General features: G+C 44.2%; 2 protein-coding genes and 1 long non-coding RNA gene across 7 annotated transcripts; 2 read left to right on the forward strand and 1 right to left on the reverse strand.

Annotated features, from left to right (window-relative positions):
* Positions 1–3267: 3267 nt before the first annotated feature.
* LOC124035319 lies at positions 3268–6928 on the forward strand. Its single transcript, XR_006838720.1, has 3 exons — positions 3268–3563; positions 3708–3773; positions 6775–6928. It is a non-coding gene; the product is annotated as an uncharacterized LOC124035319 (long non-coding RNA).
* A 448-nt stretch (positions 6929–7376) lies between these two features.
* Positions 7377–9253, reverse strand: LOC124035318 (probable glutathione peroxidase 8). Of its 4 annotated transcripts, none has more exons than XR_006838718.1 (4): positions 8958–9253; positions 8538–8817; positions 7836–8269; positions 7377–7805 (listed from the first exon to the last, which is right to left on the reverse strand). XR_006838718.1 is itself a non-coding variant. In XM_046348784.1 (3 exons), the coding sequence occupies exons 1-3, from the start codon at positions 9177–9179 to the stop codon at positions 8106–8108; spliced, it is 666 nt and encodes a 221-aa protein (XP_046204740.1). In that variant the 5' UTR covers positions 9180–9253; the 3' UTR covers positions 7377–8105. The 4 variants fall into 4 exon arrangements, 2 of the variants coding, with proteins under 2 accessions (XP_046204740.1, XP_046204741.1); XR_006838719.1 differs by having other exon boundaries at positions 7377–7775; positions 7806–8269; XM_046348784.1 differs by having other exon boundaries at positions 7377–8269.
* Positions 9254–23671: 14418 nt separating this feature from the next.
* LOC124035320 (granzyme A-like) lies at positions 23672–25904 on the forward strand. 2 transcript variants are annotated; one of them, XM_046348787.1, is made up of 5 exons: positions 23672–23770; positions 23872–24019; positions 24520–24658; positions 24745–25020; positions 25355–25904. In XM_046348787.1, exons 1-5 carry the CDS (start codon positions 23707–23709, stop codon positions 25514–25516), a joined length of 789 nt encoding a protein of 262 aa, XP_046204743.1. In that variant the 5' UTR covers positions 23672–23706; the 3' UTR covers positions 25517–25904. The 2 variants fall into 2 exon arrangements, with proteins under 2 accessions (XP_046204743.1, XP_046204744.1); XM_046348788.1 differs by lacking the exons at positions 23672–23770; positions 23872–24019 and adding an exon at positions 24246–24382.
* The last annotated feature ends 451 nt before the right edge of the window (positions 25905–26355 follow it).

The raw sequence follows: 26355 nt of genomic DNA on the forward strand, positions 1-26355 counted from the left end.
ATACAGGAGGTACTGGGTCAATGTGAAGGCTATATACAGGAGGTACTGGGTCAATGTGAAGGCTATATACAGGAGGTACTGGGTCAATGTGAAGGCTATATACAGGAGGTACTGGGTCAATGTGAAGGCTATATACAGGAGGTACTGGGTCAATGTGAAGGCTATATACAGGAGGTACTGGGTCAATGTGAAGGCTATATACAGGAGGTACTGGGTCAATGTGAAGGCTATATACAGGAGGTACTGGGTCAATGTGAAGGCTATATACAGGAGGTACTGGGTCAATGTGGAGGCTATATACAGGGGGTACTGGGTCAATGTGAAGGCTATATACAGGAGGTACTGGGTCAATGTGGAGGCTATATACAGGAGGTACTGGGTCAATGTGAAGGCTATATACAGGAGGTACTGGGTCAATGTGAAGGCTATATACAGGAGGTACTGGGTCAATGTGGAGGCTATATACAGGAGGTACTGGGTCAATGTGGAGGCTATATACAGGAGGTACTGGGTCAATGTGAAGGCTATATACAGGAGGTACTGGGTCAATGTGGAGGCTATATACAGGAGGTACTGGGTCAATGTGAAGGCTAGGTACTGGGTCAATGTGAGGAGGTACTGGGTCAATGTGAAGGCTATATACAGGAGGTACTGGGTCAATGTGAAGGCTATATACAGGAGGTACTGGGTCAATGTGAAGGCTATATACAGGGGGTACCAGTACAGAGTCAATGTGGAGGCTATATACAGGGGGTACTGGTACAGAGTCAATGTGGAGGCTATATACAGGGGATACCGGTACAGAGTCAATGTGGAGGCTATATACAGGGGGTACCGGTACAGAGTCAATGTGGAGGCTATATACAGGGTGTTACAGTACAGAGTCAATGTGGAGGCTATATACAGGGGGTACCAGTACAGAGTCAATGTGGAAGCTATATACAGGGGATACCGGTACAGAGTCAATGTGGAGGCTATATACAGGGGGTACCAGTACAGAGTCAATGTGGAGGCTATATACAGGGGATACCGGTACAGAGTCAATGTGGAGGCTATATACAGGGGATACCGGTACAGAGTTAATGTGCTGGGGCACCGGTTAGTCTATGTAATTGAGGTAATATGTACATAATATATGCTATTTAGCAGACGCTTTTATCCAAAGCGACTTACAGACAAGTATGCATACATTCTATGTATGGGTGGTCCCGGGGATCGAACCCACTACCCTGGCGTTACAAGCGCCATGCTCTACCAACTGAGCTACAGAAGGACCACATGTAGGTAGAGGTAAACTGACTATGCATAGATAATAGACAGAGAGTAGTAGCGGCGTAAAAGGGAGGGGGTCAATGCAAATAGTCTGGGAAGCCATTTGACTAGATGTTCAGTAGTCTTATGGCTTGGAGGTAGAAGCTGTTTAGAAGCCTCTTGGACCTAGACTTAGCGCTCCGGAACCGCTTGCTGTGCGGTAGCAGAGAGAACAGTCTATGACTAGGGTGGCTGGAGCCTTAGACACTTTTTAGGGCCTTCCTCTGACACCGCCTGGTATAGAGGTCCTGTATGGCAGGAAGCTTGGCCCCAGTGATGTACTGGGCCATTCGCACTACCCTCTGTAGTGGCTTGCGGTCGGAGACCGAGCAGTTGCCATACCAGGCAGTGATGCAACCAGTCAGGATGCTCTCGATGGTGCAGCTGTAGAACATTTTGGGGATCTGAGGACCCATGCCAAATCTTTTCAGTCTCCTGAGGGGGAATAGGTTTTGTCGTGCCCTCTTCACTACTGTCTTAGTGTGCTTGGACCATGTTAGTTTGTTGGTGATGCGTTGTCACCTGGGGGCGGAGAGGTTACCACCTGGGGGCGGAGAGGTTACCACCTGGGGGCGGCCCGTCAGGAAGCCCAAGATCCAGTTGCAGAGGGAGGTGTTTAGTCCCAGGGTCCTTAGCTTAGTGATGAGCTTTGAGGGCGCTATGGTGTTGAACGCTGAGCTGTAGTTAATGAATAGCATTCTCACATAAGTGTTCCTTTTGTCCAGGTGTGAAAGGGCAGTGTGGAGGCAATAGAGATTGCATCATCTGTGGATCTGTTGGGGCGGTATGCAAATTGGATTGGGTCTAGGGTTTCTGGGATAATGGTGTTGATGTGACCCATGACCAGCCTTTCAAATCACTTCATGGCTACAGACATGAGTGCTACGGGTCGGTAGTCATTTAGGCAGGTTACCTTGGTGTTCTTGGGCACAGGCCCTATGGTTGTCTGATGCAGTTAATTACAGTTTATGTCGGAGACAGTTTGAAATCAATTAGACTCTATTTTAATTTAGTTTTTAGTTAGTTAAGAACACATTCTTATTTATAATAACGGCCTACCAAAAGGCAAAAGGCCTCCTGCAGGAACGAGGGCTGGGATTAAAAATTAAATACAAATATTTGACAAAACACACATCAAGACAAGAGACACCACACACTACATAAAGAGAGACATAAGACAACAACATAGCATGGCAGCAACACATGACAACAACATGGTAGCAACACAACATAACAACAACATGCTAACAACAATACATCACGCAAAGCAGTCACAACTGTCAGTTAGAGTGTCCAATGATTGAGTCTTTAAATGAAGAGATGGAGAGAAAAAACTATAACCGCGCCAAGACCATTAAAACGTTGGGTGCGTTCGTAAATTCGCTCTGGCTATCTACTCCGATTTCAGTGCACTCTCGTCTGAGTGTAACAGAGCGCAGAATAACTGATGAATTTACCGACGCTCAACACCAGTTAAATATGGCCGGTGTCAGTAAACGTTGGCACAACAAAAAGGCGAAGTTAAATTGTTGCCAGCGGGATAGTTACAGTCACTAACGCTCTAGATAACATGAAAACAGCCTAAAAACAGCCTGGCGGGCGTAACATTGTCAGTATGAGGTGTTCTCTTATTAAAAATAAATAAAAAGGTGTTCTCTTATTTGTGTCTGGAAATATCTAGCCAACATTAGCCAGTTAACTTGGGTGCTTGACTGCTGTTGTGAGGTCAGAACACTTCAGTGTGCGTCTCTGAACGCTCTGAATTTACCGAACGCCCAGAGCGCACTCTGGCACTCCAGATTGAACGTACCGAACGCCCAGACCGCACTCTGGCATTCCAGATTGAATGTACCGAACGCCCAGAGCGCACTCTGGCATTCCAGATCGAATGTACCGAACGCCCAGAGCGCACTCTGGCATTCCAGATCGAATGTACCGAACGCCCAGAGCGCACTCTGGCACTCCAGATCGAATTTATGAACACACCCTTTGCTGCGTTTGGCTCTGTTGCTTCTTTAGCAGTTCATGTCGTTCTCCAGGGAAACCAGGTCACTATGGTAGTTCTTGTCAGTCTCCAGGGCAACCAGGACGCGTCTACTGAGGGGATCCTGCTAGTGACTGAGAAACACGTTTCTATCCACCAATGGCCAGCCGGGGATCAGGCTTCCCGCTCCATCAACCGCCTCTGCGCGTATTTGTATGAGGCACAGAGAACAGGCACAGGTGCACATTCAGCCACAGTGAATTGAAGAGTAACAAGTTACTACTACCAGACAGTAAAGTTTTCACCTGAATTATTTCAGTTATATGGACTTGAAGTTAAAGAGATATTCTCATTTGAAAGTTAATACCGTCAGCAATAAAGTCATGTAAACTAATGTCTTTCTGACTGGCAGGATAACATCACGAGGAGATTGCTGGGGGATTTCAGGACGAAGAGGAGACATTGCTCCAGCCAGAGGGTGAGGAGGTGTTATCAACATTGTACACGTTCCCATTTACAGCAACGACCTGGGGAATAGTTACAGGGGAGAGGAGGGTTAGTAGACAGTGTAACTAGCATGTGATTGGTTAGTAGACAGTGTAACATGTGATTGGTTAGTAGACAGTGTAACTAGCATGTGATTGGTTAGTAGACAGTGTAATGTAACATGTGATTGGTTAGTAGGCAGTGTAATGTAACATGTGATTGGTTAGTAGACAGTGTAACGTAACATGTGATTGGTTAGTAGGCAGTGTAACGTAACATGTGATTGGTTAGTAGGCAGTGTAATGTAACATGTGGTTGGTTAGTAGGCAGTGCAACGTAACATGTGATTGGTTAGTAGACAGTGTAACGTAACATGTGATTGGTTAGTAGGCAGTGTAACGTAACATGTGATTGGTTAGTAGGCAGTGTAATGTAACATGTGATTGGTTAGTAGACAGTGTAGACAGTGTAACTAGCATGTGATTGGTTAGTAGACAGTGTAATGTAACATGTGATTGGTTAGTAGGCAGTGTAATGTAACATGTGATTGGTTAGTAGACAGTGTAACGTAACATGTGATTGGTTAGTAGGCAGTGTAACGTAACATGTGATTGGTTAGTAGGCAGTGTAATGTAACATGTGGTTGGTTAGTAGGCAGTGCAACGTAACATGTGATTGGTTAGTAGGCAGTGTAATGTTAACTGACTGTTATCTGATTCGTCAGCTCACGCTACAGCTGCCCTCTAAACTCTCACCTGAAACTCCGCCTCCACCTGGGTGTGAACTGCATGCAGGGGTTTTCTCCAACCCTTCACTACCACACCTGATCCTATTACTCAGCTGTTCCTTGTGACATTGATTAGCCTTGGGATGGGCAACTCCAGTCCTCGGGGGCCTGATTGGTGTCGCACTTTTGCCCCCCCCCCCCACATAATCAATAATCAACTAATCAATATAATATAATAATAATAATATATGCCATTTAGCAGACGCTTTTATCCAAAGCGACTTACAGTCATGTGTGCATACATTCTACGTATGGGTGGTCCCGGGGATCGAACCCACTACCCTGGCGTTACAAGCACCATGCTCTACCAACTGAGCTACAGGACCACCTGTTCAGTTAAGTTTAATCAACTGAGGACTGGATTTGCCATCCTTTGATTATCTGAATTAGGTGTTAGAGCAGGGCTGAATTAGGTGTTAGAGCAGGGCTGAATTAGGTGTTAGAGCAGGGCTGAATTAGGTGTTAGAGCAGGGCTGAATTAGGTGTTAGAGCAGGGCTGAATTAGGTGTTAGAGCAGGGCTGAATTAGGTGTTAGAGCAGGGCTGAATTAGGTGTTAGAGCAGGGCTGAATTAGGTGTTAGAGCAGGGCTGAATTAGGTGTTAGAGCAGGGCTGAATTAGGTGTTAGAGCAGGGCTGAATTAGGTGTTAGAGCAGGGCTGAATTAGGTGTTAGAGCAGGGCTGAATTAGGTGTCAGAGCAGGGCTGAATTAGGTGTTAGAGCAGGGCTGAATTAGGTGTTAGAGCAGGGCTGAATTAGGTGTTAGAGCAGGGCTGAATTAGGTGTTAGAGCAGGGCTGAATTAGGTGTTAGAGCAGGGCTGAATTAGGTGTCAGAGCAGGGCTGAATTAGGTGTCAGAGCAGGGCTGAATTAGGTGTCAGAGCAGATCTGAATTAGGTGTCAGAGCAGATCTGAATTAGGTGTCAGAGCAGGGCTGAATTAGGTGTTAGAGCAGGGCTGAATTAGGTGTTAGAGCAGGGCTGAATTAGGTGTCAGAGCAGGGCTGAATTAGGTGTCAGAGCAGATCTGAATTAGGTGTCAGAGGAGATCTGAATTAGGTGTCAGAGGAGATCTGAATTAGGTGTCAGAGCAGGGCTGAATTAGGTGTTAGAGCAGGGCTGAATTAGGTGTTAGAGCAGGGCTGAATTAGGTGTTAGAGCAGGGCTGAATTAGGTGTTAGAGCAGGGCTGAATTAGGTGTTAGAGCAGGGCTGAATTAGGTGTTAGAGCAGATCTGAATTAGGTGTTAGAGCAGGGCTGAATTAGATGTTAGAGCAGGGCTGAATTAGGTATTAGACCAGGGCTGAATTAGGTGTTAGAGCAGGGCTGAATTAGGTGTTAGAGCAGGGCTGAATTAGGTGTTAGAGCAGGGCTGAATTAGGTGTTAGAGCAGCGCTGAATTAGGTGTTAGAGCAGCGCTGAATTAGGTGTTAGAGCAGCGCTGAATTAGGTGTTAGAGCAGGGCTGAATTAGATGTTAGAGCAGGGCTGAATTAGGTGTTAGAGCAGATCTGAATTAGGTGTCAGAGCAGATCTGAATTAGGTGTCAGAGCAGGGCTGAATTAGGTGTTAGAGCAGTGCTGAATTAGGTATTAGACCAGGGCTGAATTAGGTGTTAGACCAGGGCTGAATTAGGTGTTAGAGCAGGGCTGAATTAGGTGTTAGAGCAGGGCTGAATTAGGTGTTAGAGCAGGGCTGAATTAGGTGTTAGAGTAGGGCTGAATTAGGTGTTAGAGCAGGGCTGAATTAGGTGTTAGAGCAGGGCTGAATTAGGTGTTAGAGCAGGGCTGAATTAGGTGTTAGAGTAGGGCTGAATTGGGTGTTAGAGCAGATTTGAATTAGGTGTTTGAGCAGAGCTGAAAGAAGGAAACGCCCCTTCCTTCTCCTCTGTTCTGATTGGGCGGCTGGGAGGCAGTGTCTCGTTAGCTGATTGGTCTGTTTTATCAGTTTACCTGCTGCTGCCCTCTAGCTGTCCATGTAAACCGTCACTGGGGTTGAAATGAAACTTTACACTCATCAATTTCCCTCATTAGGATCAATAAAGTACTGCTACCAAGTGTTGAGTCCACACAGACCATCTGAGTAAAATCTAGACTCATCTCAACTGGTTCAAATATTGTCAGTTGAATTCAGATTTTTTTTAAATCTTGGAACCACGGAGGTTGTCCGATTTTGTAATTATTATTTTTTCCTCCTTGACTTTTCTCAGATGGTCGGTGTGGACTCGGCTTTGTTTCCATCATGTGTCACGATGAGGCAGTGCTGTGTTAGCTGACTGTTCTCACTTCAGCTGTTACACACTTCCATGTCACCACACGTGACTGTCTACCTGACCACGATGGAATAAAGATAAATAAATACATTTACATTGCATAAACGTTTGAGAGTCTATTCCTTCTATAAATCAATTAATTCAAGTGTCATCTGAATATTTGAAATCCAACCGTCGTAAACATTTATCTATAAATCCAACCTTCGTAAACATTTATCTATAAATCCAATACTGGTAGAGATGTTATACATTACATGATTGTTCTACATTACTGTAAACGTTGATTAACGTGTTTTAAGGACAGAATGATTGTTCTGCATTACTATAAACGTGGATTAACATGTTTAAAGAACAGAATGATTGTTCTACATTACTATAAACGTGGATTAACATGTTTAAAGAACAGAATGATTGTTCTACGTTACTATAAATGTGGATTAACATGTTTAAAGAACAGAATGATTGTTCTACATTACTGTAAACAGGGATTAACATGTTTAAAGAACAGAATGATTGTTCTACATTACTGTAAACAGGGATTAACATGTGTAAAGAACAGTCTTTTAATCTGGCAATGACAAAACAAGTAACAACCTGCTTTAAATCAGACATATCTAAGTTACACATAAAAGTGGTTCTTTGAGGTGATTAAACTGGTTTAACAAGCCATGGTGGTTGTCAGGGAATTCACTATGGACCTGGTAGTTGTCAGGGAATTCACTATGGACCTGGTAGTTGTCAGGGAATTCACTATGGACCTGGTAGTTGTCAGGGAATTCACTATGGACCTGGTAGTTGTCAGGGAATTCACTATGGACCTGGTAGTTGTCAGGGAATTCACTATGGACCTGGTAGTTGTCAGGGAATTCACTATGGACCTGGTAGTTGTCAGGGAATTCACTATGGACCTGGTAGTTGTCAGGGAATTCACTATGGACCTGGTAGTTGTCAGGGAATTCACTATGGACCTGGTTGTTGTCAGGGAATTCACTATGGACCTGGTTGTTGTCAGGAAATGTCAGTGTCACCCTCTTAGTGGCATAACACACACACCCTTTAATCTCTTATTGCAATAGTCATCATCTTCAGTCTTCATCTTCAGAAAAATAATGGCAAGTCCTTTCCCATACCACAAGGCACTAGCCCTAAAGTCACCACTCAGCACCTGACAACAGAGTTGACTTTGTATCTTAAGTAATACCTCATAAACCTTCCATTCAATCTCTGAAACCATCAGAGGTGTCTTTATTCCACTCCTCGTCATCCCGTCAGAGCTCTGTCCTTTTCTTTAGAATAATCTGACGCACCATGGTTATGGCCTCCTGACGAACGCTGTCGACGGGCTCCTCTGCCTTCCAGAACCTCACCACCTGGCCCTCAGGGTTCACCAGGAACTTCCAGAAGTTCCACTTCGGAACCTTCTTCACAGAATCTGTATGGTGAATGGAAACAAATGGTTACTAGGCCCAACGTCTTTGTTGTGTTGTGTGTCAATGTGTCACAATGACTGCAACTCCTCCCACACCCACATTTTCCATGAAAAATATTATCTTGAATATAATATTTTACTATTTAAAAAAACAAAAGATAGGCCTGTATGGCTAGGCTTTGTTAAACCACCCTTCGTTTTTCTTGTCCTTAGAAATAGCATAAACTGTCTTTATTAAATATCAGACTTATAATAAGCCTACTGTGTTTACCTGTTATGAATTTGAAGGCTGGCTCCGCCTCCGACCCCATGATTTTGACCTTACTGAAGATGGTGAAGGTGACGCCATAGGTGTTCTTGGCGTAGGCCTCGATGTCCCGACTGGCCGACATCTCGGTCTCCCCGAACTGGCCGCAGGGAAAAGCCAGGACGTTGAAATGGGACGTACCCAATTCCTGGTGCAGCTCCTGCAGAGAGCGATAGTTCATCTCAGTGTGTTCGCTGTGGCTCGCCACGTTGACAACCAGAGACGCCTGTGCCAGAGGGGAAGCCAGAGGGGGAAAAAAAAAATATATATATATATGGGGGAATTGTAAACATGCTACATCTCTGAAACAAGTTATCAACCTTTCAGATAAACTCACTGACTTTTGCAGTAGACAGGGTTAGAGTTTTGCTGATGTGGACTTACTTTGCCTCGGTATCTCTCCAAAGAAACGCTTCTCCCTTTGGCGTCCTTCACCTCAAAAGAATAGAAATCTTGCGGCTTCCTGGACTTGGAGATTTTGAGAAAACTATGTAGCATTAATAAACATCCCATGCACACCGTCATACTCAGTAGAACCCTGACCATTCGGGCTCTCGGGTTTAAGGGCTTGGTCGGGTAGCCCCCCAAAACCTCCAGCGCCTCCATCTTGGAGGGGGAATAAGGAAGATTTGGGGCGGAGGAAGGAGTTTGGGAACGGGGGTTGAATCTGGTTGGGCAGCGGGAACATAGTGGATTTCACGATTGAGGAGGTAACGGTTTGGGAGGAGGTCTCTTCCGTTTTAGGGATCAGATTTCTCTAAGGGAATTCCGTGTTTTTGGGGCGATTTAGCAGCACTTTAATCTCATCATCTAATTTTATCTGAGATTTTACAGCCAGTCCAGATATGATTCGTTTTTTAAGACCTGTAATCATTATTAAAAATAACATTTTTAAAAAGAACATGGAGAGTCAAGCAGGCAATTCTGGAAATGTTTACTTTAGTCTAACCTAGTTTTTTTTTAAAGTGAAAATGATGTAAAAATAGGCTGACAATTTATCCAATGGCTTTCAGTTAATAAGTAACCCTTTTATCAGACATTATTCTAATGTTAAGTACGTCGTTTTTTCTGTTTTTCTTTAAACAAGAATTGAGGCATCTTGATCATCTCACAAGCGCTTTTAAATCGGACGGTGAGCAGGCGGCTGAGCGCAGAGCAGACTTTAGCCAATATCCCCGTAGCCACCAGATGGCGCCATTTTCCCTGCCTGGAATTCCACGATCTGCCAGAGACTGTCTGCATTCACCACAAGAAGAGAGCACAGAGACACGTCTTCAAGGCTTGAGTGAATTAATCAATAAATACTGAAATATCCAATAGGGGAAATTGCGTTGCAGTGTAAATACTACTAAGGAAAATAAGTTTACACACCTTCAAATTCACACACTATTGGTCAGGTGCAAAACGGCCAAATCTATGGTCTTATTGTAAACCCAAAAGACTGTAAAGGTATACAAATACCCATGATGCAAGCTGATGGTGTGACCTTTCTCCGTCAGACACAGTGGTGGAGGCCGGACTGTCACACAGGTAATATGACACCTGTCATAAAATTAACCACCTACAGGAGGAATGTGCCGAAACAGGTCTGTCCGTACACACACATAATATAATAATAATAATAATAATAATATTATATGCCATTTAGCAGACGCTTTTATACAAATCGACTTACAGTCATGTGTGCATACATTCTACGTATGGGTGGTCCCAGGAATTGAACCCACTACCCTGGCGTCATAAGCACCATGCTCTACCAACTGAGCTACAGAAGGACCACGATTCTAGAGAACACCACACACACGCACACGAGCATCATACACACGCACACACGCACACGAGAATCATATACACACACACGCACACGAGCATCATACACACGCACACGAGCATCATACACACACACACACGCACACGAGCATCATACACACACACACGCACACGGGCATCATACACACGCACACACATATACACACATACACACGCACACGAGCATCATACACACACACACACACGGGCATCATACACACACGCACACTGATTCTAGAGAACAGGACATGTTGTTGTTGTTGGACTGGGTATGGTCTGATTCTAGAGAACAGGACATGTTGTTGGACTGGGTATGGTCTGATTCTAGAGAACAGGACATGTTGTTGTTGTTGGACTGGGTATGATCTGATTCTAGAGAACAGGACATGTTGTTGGACTGGGTATGGTCTGATTCTAGAGAACAGGACATGTTGTTGTTGTTGGACTGGGTATGATCTGATTCTAGAGAACAGGACATGTTGTTGGACTGGGTATGGTCTGATTCTAGAGAACAGGACATGTTGTTGTTGTGGGACTGGGTATGGTCTGATTCTAGAGAACAGGACATGTTGTTGTTGTTGGACTGGGTATGATCTGATTCTAGAGAACAGGACATGTTGTTGGACTGGGTATGGTCTGATTCTAGAGAACAGGACATGTTGTTGGACTGGGTATGATCTGATTCTAGAGAACAGGACATGTTGTTGTTGTTGGACTGGGTATGATCTGATTCTAGAGAACAGGACATGTTGTTGGACTGGGTATGGTCTGATTCTAGAGAACAGGACATGTTGTTGGACTGGGTACGGTCTGATTCTAGAGAACAGGACATGTTGTTGTTGTTGGACTGGGTATGATCTGATTCTAGAGAACAGGACATGTTGTTGTTGTTGGACTGGGTATGATCTGATTCTAGAGAACAGGACATGTTGTTGGACTGGGTATGATCTGATTCTAGAGAACAGGACATGTTGTTGGACTGGGTATGGTCTGATTCTAGAGAACAGGACATGTTGTTGTTGGACTGGGTATGATCTGATTCTAGAGAACAGGACATGTTGTTGTTGGACTGGGTATGATCTGATTCTGAAGAACAGGACATGTTGTTGTTGTTGGACTGGGTATGGTCTGATTCTAGAGAACAGGACATGTTGTTGGACTGGGTATGGTCTGATTCTAGAGAACAGGACATGTTGTTGGACTGGGTATGGTCTGATTCTAGAGAACAGGACATGTTGTTGTTGTTGGACTGGGTATGGTCTGATTCTAGAGAACAGGACATGTTGTTGTTGTTGGACTGGGTATGGTCTGATTCTAGAGAACAGGACATGTTGTGGTTGTTGGACTGGGTATGGTCTGATTCTAGAGAACAGGACATGTTGTTGGACTGGGTATGGTCTGATTCTAGAGAACAGGACATGTTGTTGTTGTTGGACTGGGTATGGTCTGATTCTAGAGAACAGGACATGTTGTTGTTGTTGGACTGGGTATGGTCTGATTCTAGAGAACAGGACATGTTGTGGTTGTTGGACTGGGTATGGTCTGATTCTAGAGAACAGGACATGTTGTTGGACTGGGTATGGTCTAATTCTAGAGAACAGGACATGTTGTTGTTGGACTGGGTATGGTCTGATTCTAGAGAACAGGACATGTTGTTGGACTGGGTATGGTCTGATTCTAGAGAACAGGACATGTTGTTGGACTGGGTATGGTCTGATTCTAGAGAACAGGACATGTTGTTGTTGTTGGACTGGGTATGGTCTGATTCTAGAGAACAGGACATGTTGTTGGACTGGGTATGGTCTGATTCTAGAGAACAGGACATGTTGTTGGACTGGGTATGGTCTGATTCTAGAGAACAGGACATGTTGTTGGACTGGGTATGGTCTGATTCTAGAGAACAGGACATGTTGTTGGACTGGGTATGGTCTGATTCTAGAGAACAGGACATGTTGTTGGACTGGGTATGGTCTGATTCTAGAGAACAGGACATGTTGTTGGACTGGGTATGGTCTGATTCTAGAGAACAGGACATGTTGTTGGACTGGGTATGGTCTGATTCTAGAGAACAGGACATGTTGTTGTTGTTGGACTGGGTATGGTCTGATTCTAGAGAACAGGACATGTTGTTGTTGTTGGACTGGGTATGGTCTGATTCTAGAGAACAGGACATGTTGTTGTTGGACTGGGTATGGTCTGATTCTAGAGAACAGGACATGTTGTTGGACTGGGTATGGTCTGATTCTAGAGAACAGGACATGTTGTTGGACTGGGTATGATCTGATTCTAGAGAACAGGACATGTTGTTGGACTGGGTATGGTCTGATTCTAGAGAACAGGACATGTTGTTGGACTGGGTATGGTCTGATTCTAGAGAACAGGACATGTTGTTGGACTGGGTATGGTCTGATTCTAGAGAACAGGACATGTTGTTGGACTGGGTATGGTCTGATTCTAGAGAACAGGACATGTTGTTGTTGTTGACTGGGTATGATCTGATTCTAGAGAACAGGACATGTTGTTGTTGGACTGGGTATGATCTGATTCTAGAGAACAGGACATGTTGTTGTTGTTGTTGGACTGGGTATGGTCTGATTCTAGAGAACAGGACATGTTGTTGGACTGGGTATGTTGGACTGGGTATGGTCTGATTCTAGAGAACAGGACATGTTGTTGTTGGACTGGGTATGATCTGATTCTAGAGAACAGGACATGTTGTTGTTGTTGGACTGGGTATGATCTGATTCTAGAGAACAGGACATGTTGTTGTTGTTGGACTGGGTATGGTCTGATTCTAGAGAACAGGACATGTTGTTGGACTGGGTATGGTCTGATTCTAGAGAACAGGACATGTTGTTGTTGGGTCTGATTCTAGAGAACAGGACATGTTGTTGTTGTTGGACTGGGTATGGTCTGATTCTAGAGAACAGGACATGTTGTTGTTGTTGGACTGGGTATGGTCTGATTCTAGAGAACAACAGGACATGTTGTTGAGAACAGGACATGTTGTTGGACTGGGTATGGTCTGATTCTAGAGAACAGGACATGTTGTTGGACTGGGTATGGTCTGATTCTAGAGAACAGGACATGTTGTTGGACTGGGTATGGTCTGATTCTAGAGAACAGGACATGTTGTTGGACTGGGTATGGTCTGATTCTAGAGAACAGGACATGTTGTTGTTGGACTGGGTATGATCTGATTCTAGAGAACAGGACATGTTGTTGGACTGGGTATGGTCTGATTCTAGAGAACAGGACATGTTGTTGGACTGGGTATGGTCTGATTCTAGAGAACAGGACATGTTGTTGGACTAGAGAATTCTAGGGACATGTTGTTGGACTGGGTATGGTCTGATTCTAGAGAACAGGACATGTTGTTGTTGTTGACTGGGTATGGTCTGATTCTAGAGAACAGGAATGTTGTTGTTGTCTGATTCTAGAGACTGGGTATGGTCTGATTCTAGAGAACAGGACATGTTGTTGGACTGGGTATGGTCTGATTCTAGAGAACAGGACATGTTGTTGTTGTTGGACTGGGTATGGTCTGATTCTAGAGAACAGGACATGTTGTTGTTGTTGGACTGGGTATGGTCTGATTCTAGAGAACAGGACATGTTGTTGTTGTTGGACTGGGTATGGTCTGATTCTAGAGAACAGGACATGTTGTTGTTGTTGGACTGGGTATGGTTGGACTGATTCTAGAGAACAGGACATGTTGTTGGACTGGGTATGGTCTGATTCTAGAGAACAGGACATGTTGTTGGACTGGGTATGGTCTGATTCTAGAGAACAGGACATGTTGTTGGACTGGGTATGGTCTGATTCTAGAGAACAGGACATGTTGTTGGACTGGGTATGGTCTGATTCTAGAGAACAGGACATGTTGTTGTTGACTGGGTATGGTCTGATTCTAGAGAACAGGACATGTTGTTGGACTGGGTATGGTCTGATTCTAGAGAACAGGACATGTTGTTGGACTGGGTATGGTCTGATTCTAGAGAACAGGACATGTTGTTGGACTGGGTATGATCTGATTCTAGAGAACAGGACATGTTGTTGGACTGGGTATGGTCTGATTCTAGAGAACAGGACATGTTGTTGGACTGGGTATGGTCTGATTCTAGAGAACAGGACATGTTGTTGGACTGGGTATGATCTGATTCTGAGAACAGGACATGTTGTTGTTGTTGACTGGGTATGGTCTGATTCTAGAGAACAGGACATGTTGTTGGACTGGGTATGGTCTGATTCTAGAGAACAGGACATGTTGTTGGACTGGGTATGGTCTGATTCTAGAGAACAGGACATGTTGTTGGACTGGGTATGGTCTGATTCTTGTTGTTGTTGTTGGACTGGGTATGGTCTGATTCTAGAGAACAGGACATGTTGTTGTTGTTGACTGGGTATGGTCTGATTCTAGAGAACAGGACATGTTGTTGAGAACAGGACATGTTGTTGTTGGACTGGGTATGGTCTGATTCTAGAGAACAGGACATGTTGTTGGACTGGGTATGGTCTGATTCTAGAGAACAGGACATGTTGTTGTTGTTGGACTGGGTATGGTCTGATTCTAGAGAACAGGACATGTTGTTGGACTGGGTATGGTCTGATTCTAGAGAACAGGACATGTTGTTGTTGTTGGACTGGGTATGGTCTGATTCTAGAGAACAGGACATGTTGTTGGACTGGGTATGGTCTGATTCTAGAGAACAGGACATGTTGTTGTTGTTGGACTGGGTATGGTCTGATTCTAGAGAACAGGACATGTTGTTGTTGTTGATTCTAGACTGGGTATGGTCTGATTCTAGAGAACAGGACATGTTGTTGGACTGGGTATGGTCTGATTCTAGAGAACAGGACATGTTGTTGGACTGGGTATGGTCTGATTCTAGAGAACAGGACATGTTGTTGGACTGGGTATGGTCTGATTCTAGAGAACAGGACATGTTGTTGGACTGGGTATGGTCTGATTCTAGAGAACAGGACATGTTGTTGGACTGGGTATGGTCTGATTCTAGAGAACAGGACATGTTGTTGGACTGGGTATGGTCTGTTGTTGTTGGACTGGGTATGGTCTGATTCTAGAGAACAGGACATGTTGTTGGACTGGGTATGGTCTGATTCTAGAGAACAGGACATGTTGTTGGACTGGGTATGATCTGATTCTAGAGAACAGGACATGTTGTTGTTGGACTGGGTATGATCTGATTCTGAAGAACAGGACATGTTGTTGTTGTTGTTGGACTGGGTATGGTCTGATTCTAGAGAACAGGACATGTTGTTGGACTGGGTATGGTCTGATTCTAGAGAACAGGACATGTTGTTGGACTGGGTATGGTCTGATTCTAGAGAACAGGACATGTTGTTGTTGTTGGACTGGGTATGGTCTGATTCTAGAGAACAGGACATGTTGTTGTTGTTGGACTGGGTATGGTCTGATTCTAGAGAACAGGACATGTTGTTGTTGTTGGACTGGGTATGGTCTGATTCTAGAGAACAGGACATGTTGTTGGACTGGGTATGGTCTGATTCTAGAGAACAGGACATGTTGTTGTTGTTGGACTGGGTATGGTCTGATTCTAGAGAACAGGACATGTTGTTGGACTGGGTATGGTCTAATTCTAGAGAACAGGACATGTTGTTGTTGTTGGACTGGGTATGGTCTGATTCTAGAGAACAGGACATGTTGTTGGACTGGGTATGGTCTGATTCTAGAGAACAGGACATGTTGTTGTTGTTGGACTGGGTATGGTCTGATTCTAGAGAACAGGACATGTTGTTGTTGTTGGACTGGGTATGGTCTGATTCTAGAGAACAGGACATGTTGTTGGACTGGGTATGGTCTGATTCTAGAGAACAGGACATGTTGTTGGACTGGGTATGGTCTGATTCTAGAGAACAGGACATGTTGTTGGACTGGGTATGGTCTGATTCTAGAGAACAGGACATGTTGTTGTTGTTGGACTGGGTATGGTCTGATTCTAGAGAACAGGACATGTTGTTGTTGTTGGACTGGGTATGGTCTGATTCTAGAGAACAGGACATGTTGTTGGACTGGGTATGGTCTGATTCTAGAGAACAGGACATGTTGTTGGACTGGGTATGGTCTGATTCTAGAGAACAGGACATGTTGTTGGACTGGGTATGGTCTGATTCTAGAGAACAGGACATGTTGTTGGACTGGGTATGGTCTGATTCTAGAGAACAGGACATGTTGTTGGACTGGGTATGGTCTGATTCTAGAGAACAGGACATGTTGTTGGACTGGGTATGGTCTGATTCTAGAGAACAGGACATGTTGTTGGACTGGGTACGGTCTGATTCTAGAGAACAGGACATGTTGTTGGACTGGGTATGGTCTGATTCTAGAGAACAGGACATGTTGTTGGACTGGGTATGGTCTGATTCTATAGAACAGGACATGTTGTTGTTGTTGGACTGGGTATGGTCTGATTCTAGAGAACAGGACATGTTGTTGGACTGGGTATGGTCTGATTCTAGAGAACAGGACATGTTGTTGGACTGGGTATGGTCTGATTCTAGAGAACAGGACATGTTGTTGTTGTTGGACTGGGTATGGTCTGATTCTAGAGAACAGGACATGTTGTTGTTGTTGGACTGGGTATGGTCTGATTCTAGAGAACAGGACATGTTGTTGTTGTTGGACTGGGTATGGTCTGATTCTAGAGAACAGGACATGTTGTTGGACTGGGTATGGTCTGATTCTAGAGAACAGGACATGTTGTTGGACTGGGTATGGTCTGATTCTAGAGAACAGGACATGTTGTTGTTGTTGGACTGGGTATGGTCTGATTCTAGAGAACAGGACATGTTGTTGGACTGGGTATGGTCTATTCTAGAGAACAGGACATGTTGTTGTTGTTGGACTGGGTATGGTCTGATTCTAGAGAACAGGACATGTTGTTGGACTGGGTATGGTCTGATTCTAGAGAACAGGACATGTTGTTGGACTGGGTATGGTCTGATTCTAGAGAACAGGACATGTTGTTGTTGTTGGACTGGGTATGGTCTGATTCTAGAGAACAGGACATGTTGTTGGACTGGGTATGGTCTGATTCTAGAGAACAGGACATGTTGTTGGACTGGGTATGGTCTGATTCTAGAGAACAGGACATGTTGTTGGACTGGGTATGGTCTGATTCTAGAGAACAGGACATGTTGTTGGACTGGGTATGGTCTGATTCTAGAGAACAGGACATGTTGTTGGACTGGGTATGGTCTGATTCTAGAGAACAGGACATGTTGTTGGACTGGGTATGGTCTGATTCTAGAGAACAGGACATGTTGTTGGACTGGGTATGGTCTGATTCTAGAGAACAGGACATGTTGTTGGACTGGGTACGGTCTGATTCTAGAGAACAGGACATGTTGTTGGACTGGGTATGGTCTGATTCTAGAGAACAGGACATGTTGTTGGACTGGGTATGGTCTGATTCTATAGAACAGGACATGTTGTTGTTGTTGGACTGGGTATGGTCTGATTCTAGAGAACAGGACATGTTGTTGGACTGGGTATGGTCTGATTCTAGAGAACAGGACATGTTGTTGGACTGGGTATGATCTGATTCTAGAGAACAGGATAGATGCACAGAGAGTATGGAGGCTCATTTAACAACTGATACGTTTCACTTCTATTTACTACTATCTATGGGTTGACTGTGTGTCTATGGGTTGACTGTGTATCTGTGGGTTGACTGTGTATCTGTGGGTTGACTGTGTATCTGTAGGTTGACTATCTATCTATGGGTTGACTGCCTATCTATGGGTTGACTGCCTATCTATGGGTTGACTGCCTATCTATGGGTTGACTGCCTATCTATGGGTTGACTGTCTATCTATGGGTTGACTGCCTATCTATGGGTTGACTGCCTATCTATGGGCTGACTGTGTATCAATGTGTTGACTGTATAAGTTTATTTTATTCTATTTTACCTTTATTTAACTTGGCAAGTCAGTTAAGAACACATTCTTATTTTCAATGACGGCCTAGGAACAGTGGGTTAACTGCCTGTTCAGGGGCAGAACGACAGATTTGTACCTTGTCAGCTCAGGGATATGAACTTGCAACCTTTCGGTTACAGCTGGTCACTAGTCCAACGCTCTAACCACTAGGCTACCCTGCCGCCCCCATTAGCAGGGCTCTTTCAATCCCTCCCTGTATGCCATCTGTTTTAAGGTGTCGCTAACAATGCAAACCAAAATGGGAGTTAACTTGGTACTAGTCCGTACGCGAAGAGAGTCCTGCAGACGGCTGTTGACTGTTAAAAAGCACAAGAGTCGTGTCCTTCGGGTTTTTTTATTGTCGCAAGACCAAACCTGGAGTGTACACACTCACGTCTAAATACCAGGACTGGATCAATACAACCATCCAAACCGCTGGCTGATTTAGCCAACTTCTGTCTATTCTGAAAAACATTGATATACTGTGAGGAAAAATGCCATTTAATAGAACTATTTTTTAGCAACTGGAAAAAACAAAGTGTCTTGCTCCTTAAATATGAATTAATATCATTATTATCATTATTATAATTAATATCAGTATCATTATTATAATAATTAATATCATCATTATTATTAATATAATAACAATTATTATTATTATTATAATTAATATAATTATAATTATTATTATATTATATATTTATATTATATTAAATATATATTATATATTTCCCATGCCAATAAAGCCCTTGAATTGAAAAGGACCGAGAGTGCTGCCACGTTCAAAACAGCTCAGAACTGGGAAGTTGGACATTTCCGACTTCAGTGCATTCAAAACAACTGGGAACTCCGACTGGGAAAAGTCCAACTAGGGAACTTGGGCCTCTTTCTAGAGCTCCGACTGGGAAAAATCCAATTAGGGAACTTGGGCCTCTTTCTAGAGCTCCGACGGGGAAAAGTCCAACGAGGGAACTTGGGCCTCTTTCTAGAGCTCCGACTTTCCTACCTGAAGATCACTGACGTCGTGATTTGACCTCGTATTCTTCCCAGTTCCCAGTTGTTTTGAACGTGGCTTGCATCACAGGGGGTCAGGAGGCGATCAGAGACACCCCACCTACCCAGAGGACCAATCAGACTGACACATGAACCTTTTTAACCCCTCACCCCTGCAGCGATTGGGTTTCCTGGGTAAATAACACACTCTCACTTTTCACAAATTAACTCAGACTGCAGAAACAAATAACTCACCTGAAGTGCAGACCAAACATATTTATGTTTTCCTTTATTTAACCAGGCAAGTCAGTTATGAAGAAATTCTTATTTTCAATTACGGCCCTAGGAACAGTGGGTTAACTGGTCTAGGAACAGTGGGTTAACTGGTCTAGGAACAGTGGGTTAACTGGTCTAGGAACAGTGGGTTAACTGGTCTAGGAACAGTGGGTTAACTGGTCTAGGAACAGTGGGTTAACTGGTCTTGGAACAGTGGGTTAACTGGTCTAGGAACAGTGGGTTAACTGGTCTAGGAACAGTGGTTTAAATGGTCTTCAGGGGCAGAACAACAGATTTTTACCTTGTCAGCTCAGGGATTTGATCTTGCAACCTTTTGGTTACTAGGCCAACACTCTTAACCACTAGGCTACCTGCTGGTTACTAGTCCAACACTCTTAACCACTAGGCTACCTGCTGGTTACTAGTCCAACACTCTTAACCACTAGGCTACCTGCTGGTTACTAGTCCAACACTCTAACCACTAGGCTACCTTCTGGTTACTAGTCCAACGCTCTAACCACTAGGCTACCTGCTGGTTACTAGTCCAACACTCTTAACCACTAGGCTACCTTCTGGTTACTAGTCCAACGCTCTAACCACTAGGCTATCTGCTGGTTTCTAGTCCAACACTCTTAACCACTAGGCTACCTGCTGGTTACTAGTCCAACACTCTTAACCACTAGGCTACCTGCTGGTTACTAGTCCAACACTCTTAACCACTAGGCTACCTGCTGGTTACTAGTCCAACACTCTTAACCACTAGGCTACCTGCTGGTTACTAGTCCAACACTCTTAACCACTAGGCTACCTGCTGGTTATGAAACACTCTAACCACTAGGCTACCTTCTGGTTACTAGTCCAGGCTACCTGCTGGTTACTAGTCCAACACTCTTAACCACTAGGCTACCTTCTGGTTACTAGTCCAACGCTCTAACCACTAAAGGATGAGCTGGTTACTGGAACACTCTTAACCACTCACTACTTGTTACTAGTCCACTCTTAACCACTAGGCTACCTAATGAAAAACATGAACCACTAGGGATGCTGGTTACTAGTCCAACACTCTTAACCACTAGGCTACCTGCTGGTTACTTCCAACACTCTTAACCACTAGGCTGGACCTTCTGGTTACTAGTCCAACGCTCACCGGGCTACCTAGCTGGTTACTAGTCCAACACTCTTAACCACTAGGCTACCTGCTGTTATGTTTCTAACCACTGGGCTACCTGCTGGTTACTAGTCAACGCTTAACCACTAGTTTGTCTTTACTAGTCCAACGCTCTAACCACTAGGCTACCTAATTTAGATTATATTTATATGGTGCGGACGTCATCACGTCATTATGAGATATGTAACCTGATATCTATTGTGAGATACAGTGTTTAGATGGCTACACAATTCCCCGTAACTTTTTTTTTACAGGAATTGTTGGAGTTTCCCAGATTTTGGGAATTCCCTCCCTGATTTATATTTTTGTAACCCTATCGGATCCTTCATCTACTGTCCTCAAGGTGTCCAATTATGTCAATGACCACAGCATCAACTTGTGTCCCATTTGCTCCACACCCAATGAAAAGGATGAATAGTGGATGCGTCATATTCCTTTTAAAAACACGGAAATAGTTCCAATGGGTTTTAACCCCGTTCATTTTCACATTTAGAATTTTTTTATCAATTAATTGTTACTTTGGCGTGATTATTTTCATAGCCGTGTAATTCTCTCTCGGACAATGTGCATTTTATCAATATATTCGCCTCAATTTACTCTCAAATTCGCAATGATAATTATTGATTAAAAAAATGACCTTGTCCGAGAGATTTGCAAGGTTATCAAAACATCACGCCAGGGTAAGCAATGTAACCAACTTCACATAACCCCCCCAGAAGAGGGGGCACATGGACATCAACACGTCAGATTGACTTGTTTTTTTATCTGCAGTAAAAGATATAAAACAGTGAAGACATTCATTAAAACAGGACTTTCACAGCCACACGTTCACTGCTCTCAGACTGAAGAGCAGACAGACCCAACTTCCCAAATAAGGAAGGAGCACTCGAAACCCACTAGTTGTTCTTTCAAAGAAAATGGTTAATCCTGAAGACCTCTCGTATTGCCAACCTTACTACAATGGCAGCAAATATTTGTATGAATCCGACAACACATAACGAAACTTTATTTTTTCTTGAAGTGAATGGTTTCACCCACTACTCTACCCGCGACCTGCGGTGTTCTTTGATATCTACATCGCGCAGGAGGTTGGATGGAAACTCTAAATGTTCACTCTGTCACACCTACACGAAACACAGACCAGACCGTATAGTTCTAAAATCCCTGATGGAAAAATGATTAGTGTAAAAACGATTGGAACCATTTCGGGGTTTTATGACTCCATACTGTGTTACTCAATAGCCTTGATCTAGATCAGTAATTCTGTTGTAGCCCTGAACCAGCTCACTTGATTCACCCAATCAAGGGCTTGATGATTAGTTGATAAATTGAATCAGGTGTGATAGATCAAACACGTGGAAAAGCTCAATTGCACACTCCTCACTTCCTCTCTCCCTTCTCTAAACCCATTGGAGTTTTGTCATCCAATGGGTTTTGAGAAGGAGGTGAAGTGCAATATGGAACATTCAGCGATGATGGAAGCATTGTGTGAATCTGTTGTCTCCAGTACAGTTGGTGAGAATGACCAGAGGATGGTAAAGAAGAGGGGAGTAAAAAAAGGGATGGAAATTAACAGCAGTTTATGGTTGGAGTGTGATTCACGAGAAATTCCTAAACCAACTCACCCCCCTAGACCTCCTTACCCTCCTAGACCTTCTCACCCTCCTCGACCTCCTCACCCTACTAGACCACTTCACCCTCCTAGACCATCTCACCCTCCTAGACCATCTCACCCTCCTAGACCACCTCTCCCTCCTAGACCACCTCACCCTCCTAGACCACCTCACCCTCCTAGACCACTTCACCCTCCTAGACCATCTCACCCTCCTAGACCATCTCACCCTCCTAGACCACCTCTCCCTCCTAGACCACCTCACCCACCTAGACCTCCTCACCCTCCTAGACCACCTCTCCCTCCTAGACCACCTCACCCTCCTCTCCCTCCTAGACCACCTCACCCTCCTCTCCTTCCTAGACCACCTCACCCACCTCTCCCTCCTAGACCACCTCACCCTCCTAGACCACCTCACCCACCTAGACCTCCTCACCCTCCTAGACCACCTCTCCCTCCTAGACCACCTCACCCTCCTCTCCCTCCTAGACCACCTCACCCTCCTCTCCCTCCTAGACCACCTCTCCCTCCTAGACCACCTCACCCTCCTCTCCCTCCTAGACCACCTCACCCTCCTCTCCCTCCTAGACCACCTCACCCACCTCTCCATCCTAGACCACCTCACCCACCTCTCCCTCCTAGACCACCTCACCCTCATAGGGAAAATAACGAGTGAAAGGTGAAACCTCTGTCAATGATGTAACTTTCTTGTGTAACTGAGTCATTGGGTTTTCATATGAATGGAATGACTTCGCTGTTCTGTCTCTACTATTGGTGAACATATTCTCTTCTTCAACAGACTGAGTGGGCTAACGGTGTTATGATGTACTTCTATATTAGAAACTAAACTAGACAGCTAGACTAGACTAACTTTTTGTGGACCGAGGGTCATTTTGTAAAGCTCTCATACTACTGGAGAACATTCTAAACTCTTGTTTCTCCTTTTATAATTTTTCTTGTCATTGTCATCTTGTTTTACACATTCAGTCCTCTTGTTTGAATGAAATTGGAATTTAATGTGTTGAATGGTGACTTTTAAGTAAAATGGTAGAAGATGTGACCGTGTGTGTGTGTGTGTGTGTGTGTGTGTGTGTGTGTGTGTGTGTGTGTGTGTGTGTGTGTGTGTGTGTGTGTGTGTGTGTGTGTGTGTGTGTGTGTGTGTGTGTGTGTGTGTGTGTGTGTGTGTGTGTGTGTGTGTGTGTTTCCACTTTGAGGTGAACATCAGACCACATCCTCTAGTATAAAGAGAGAGATCAGAGAGCATCACAGCACAGTAGACCCTGAACTACTGAGGTTACATCAGTTAAATAACCATGATCCTCTCCACAGCAGCCAGTTTCTGGACCTCTGCCATGATCCTTCTATATCTGCACTCAGGTAGGTGTGTGTTTGTGTGTTTATGTTATCTGACAAATATATATATATATATGATTATTTCTCTAATTAGTTAGTGTTGGTGTTTTGTCCAATGCTCCTAGGTGACTGTGCAGAGATCATTGGTGGAAAGGAGGTGAAGCCTCACTCCTTACCCTACATGGCTCTACTGGAGGACAACAAAGGAAACAAAATGTGTGGAGGAATCCTGATCCACCAGCAATGGGTTCTGACTGCGGCCCACTGTACTGAGTAGGTCCAATATCTGTCACACCCCGAGGGCTCTCTATGGTGTTTTAGGTCAGGGCGTGACGAGGGGGGTTTCTAGGTATTATATTTCTATGTTGGTGTGTGTGTGTATGGTTCCCAATTGGAGGCAGCTGATAGTCGTTACCTCTAATTGGGGATCATACTTAGTTTGTCCTTTTTCCCAGCTGCGATGTGGGATATTGTTTTGTATGAGTGCGATGTAGTTCACAATCATTATGTCGGCGGTTTTGGAAGTGTCACTATCTTTAAAATGTGGAACTCTACTCACGCTGCTCCTTGGTCCAATTATTCACACGACGGTCGTGACAATATCAGTGTTGTTGTCCTTGTACAGATGCTGTCACTGTAATGACACTGTTGCTTAGCAACTCCGTCTCAAATGTTGGATTTTTTTAACATTGTGATTCTGAGATTGTGTCATTGTAGTTGTTGGGCTGCTTCCTTCAGCTGATCTAACCAGAAGGTTGTGTTTCTGTCTGAAGCATCAACAAGGTGTTTCTAGGGGTCCACTCCATCAAACAGGAGGAGAAGGAGACTAGACAGGTCCGTAAGGTGAAAGGTCGCGTCCCTCATCCCTGTTATGACCCCGAATTCAAAGTCAACGACATCATGCTGCTGAAGGTCAGTCACTACCGTGGTGTCAGCCATTATTCAAAATCTAGAGACTGTTGAAGGACAATTGACACGACCCTCCTTCTTCTATCCAGTTGGATAAGAAAGTAAAGCAGACTAAGGCGGTGAGACCTCTAGCGTTACCTGTCCCTGTGCCAGACGTCCAAGCAGGGACCCCCTGCTCAGTGTCTGGATGGGGAGCCACCGAGAACAATGCTAAAACCATGTCTGACGTCCTGAAATCTACCAACGTCACCGTGATCGACAGGAGAAAATGTAACTCTGCAGACTACTACAACATGACCCCAATCATCACCTACAGCATGCTGTGTGCCGGCTCTGTGGACAAGACCAGGGTGGACTCATGTCAGGTGTGTGTGTGTGTGTGTGTCAGAGGAGGCTGGTGGGAGGAGCTGCAGGAGGACTGACTCATTGTAATGACTGGAATGGAATTACTGGAAAGGTGTCAGACATGGAAACCACATGTTTGACTCCATTCCATCGATGCCGTTCCAGACATTACAATGAGCCCATCCTCCTAAAACTCCTACCAGCCTCCTGTGTGTGTGTGTGCACTTGCTGATAAAGTTGTAATATATTTTGCAGGGAGCCAATGATCAACCATTGATACATGCGTTAAACTGTATATATTGTTTGTAAATGACAAAGTAATCATGTGTGAATTGATGTGCTGTGTGTTTTCAGGGAGACTCTGGTGGCCCGTTGGTGTGTGGAGGTGAACTAAGGGGAGTCGTGTCGTTCGGTACAAAATGTGGCATCAAGACCAAACCTGGGGTGTACACACTCATATCGAAAATGTACCTTGACTGGATCAACAAAACCATGAGGAAGTCACTGATTGACTGATTGATACCTGATTTCTCAATCATTTGTGAAACTATTTAATATTTACTGAATTTGAATTACAGCTCACGTGCTGGAAGCTGTGAAGTATGTTTGAACTCTTGCCAAGCTTTGTGTGAAGATGTGCAGTGATGTAATGAGAACCTAGGCATGTGATGTAGGTACAAAATGGGAAAATATGTGTAACCGATGTGAACTCGCTCTGAGACCTTGAAGCTGCTGTTGCTCTGCGAGGCTCTTTTGTGGAGCGATGGGTAACGATACTTCGAGGGTGGCTGTCGTCTGTGTGCAGAGGGGCCCTGGTTCGAGCCCAGGTCGGGGCGAGGAGAGGGACGGAACCTATACTGTTACATATGGATAAAGGAATTGCTGACAAAAATTAAAATGTGAAAACAAACACAGACATTTCAGGTGTTTTACCATCCCTTTAAATGGACTACTATCTATTCAACCTGACATGTCAAGTCTTATTCTAGTTGGAAATAAATCACATTCGATATTTCAAGACAGGAAGTCTTTTTAAACACGGATGTCACACCGTGAGAAACTATTACGGACATTTTCAGACATTACAAAAACAATTATAATAATCCTATGGGAAGCACCTTCATGCATTTCTATAAGTATATATATATATATATATATGTTTTACAGTGGAGAACCAATGGCTTTGCGGGGCTTTTTGAAACGGCGACCCCTGTTATTCATCTGGTGGTAACAAAATCCCCCAAAATTGTCACGTGCACCTCATCCAACAGTTGTAGACATTACTGTGAAATTCTTACAAGTCCTTAAAAAGCAGTTCAAGAAATTGAGTTAAGAAAATATTTACAAAATAAAAT

Source organism: Oncorhynchus gorbuscha, linkage group LG05, assembly GCF_021184085.1.
Source record: "Oncorhynchus gorbuscha isolate QuinsamMale2020 ecotype Even-year linkage group LG05, OgorEven_v1.0, whole genome shotgun sequence".
Lineage (NCBI taxonomy): Eukaryota > Metazoa > Chordata > Actinopteri > Salmoniformes > Salmonidae > Oncorhynchus > Oncorhynchus gorbuscha.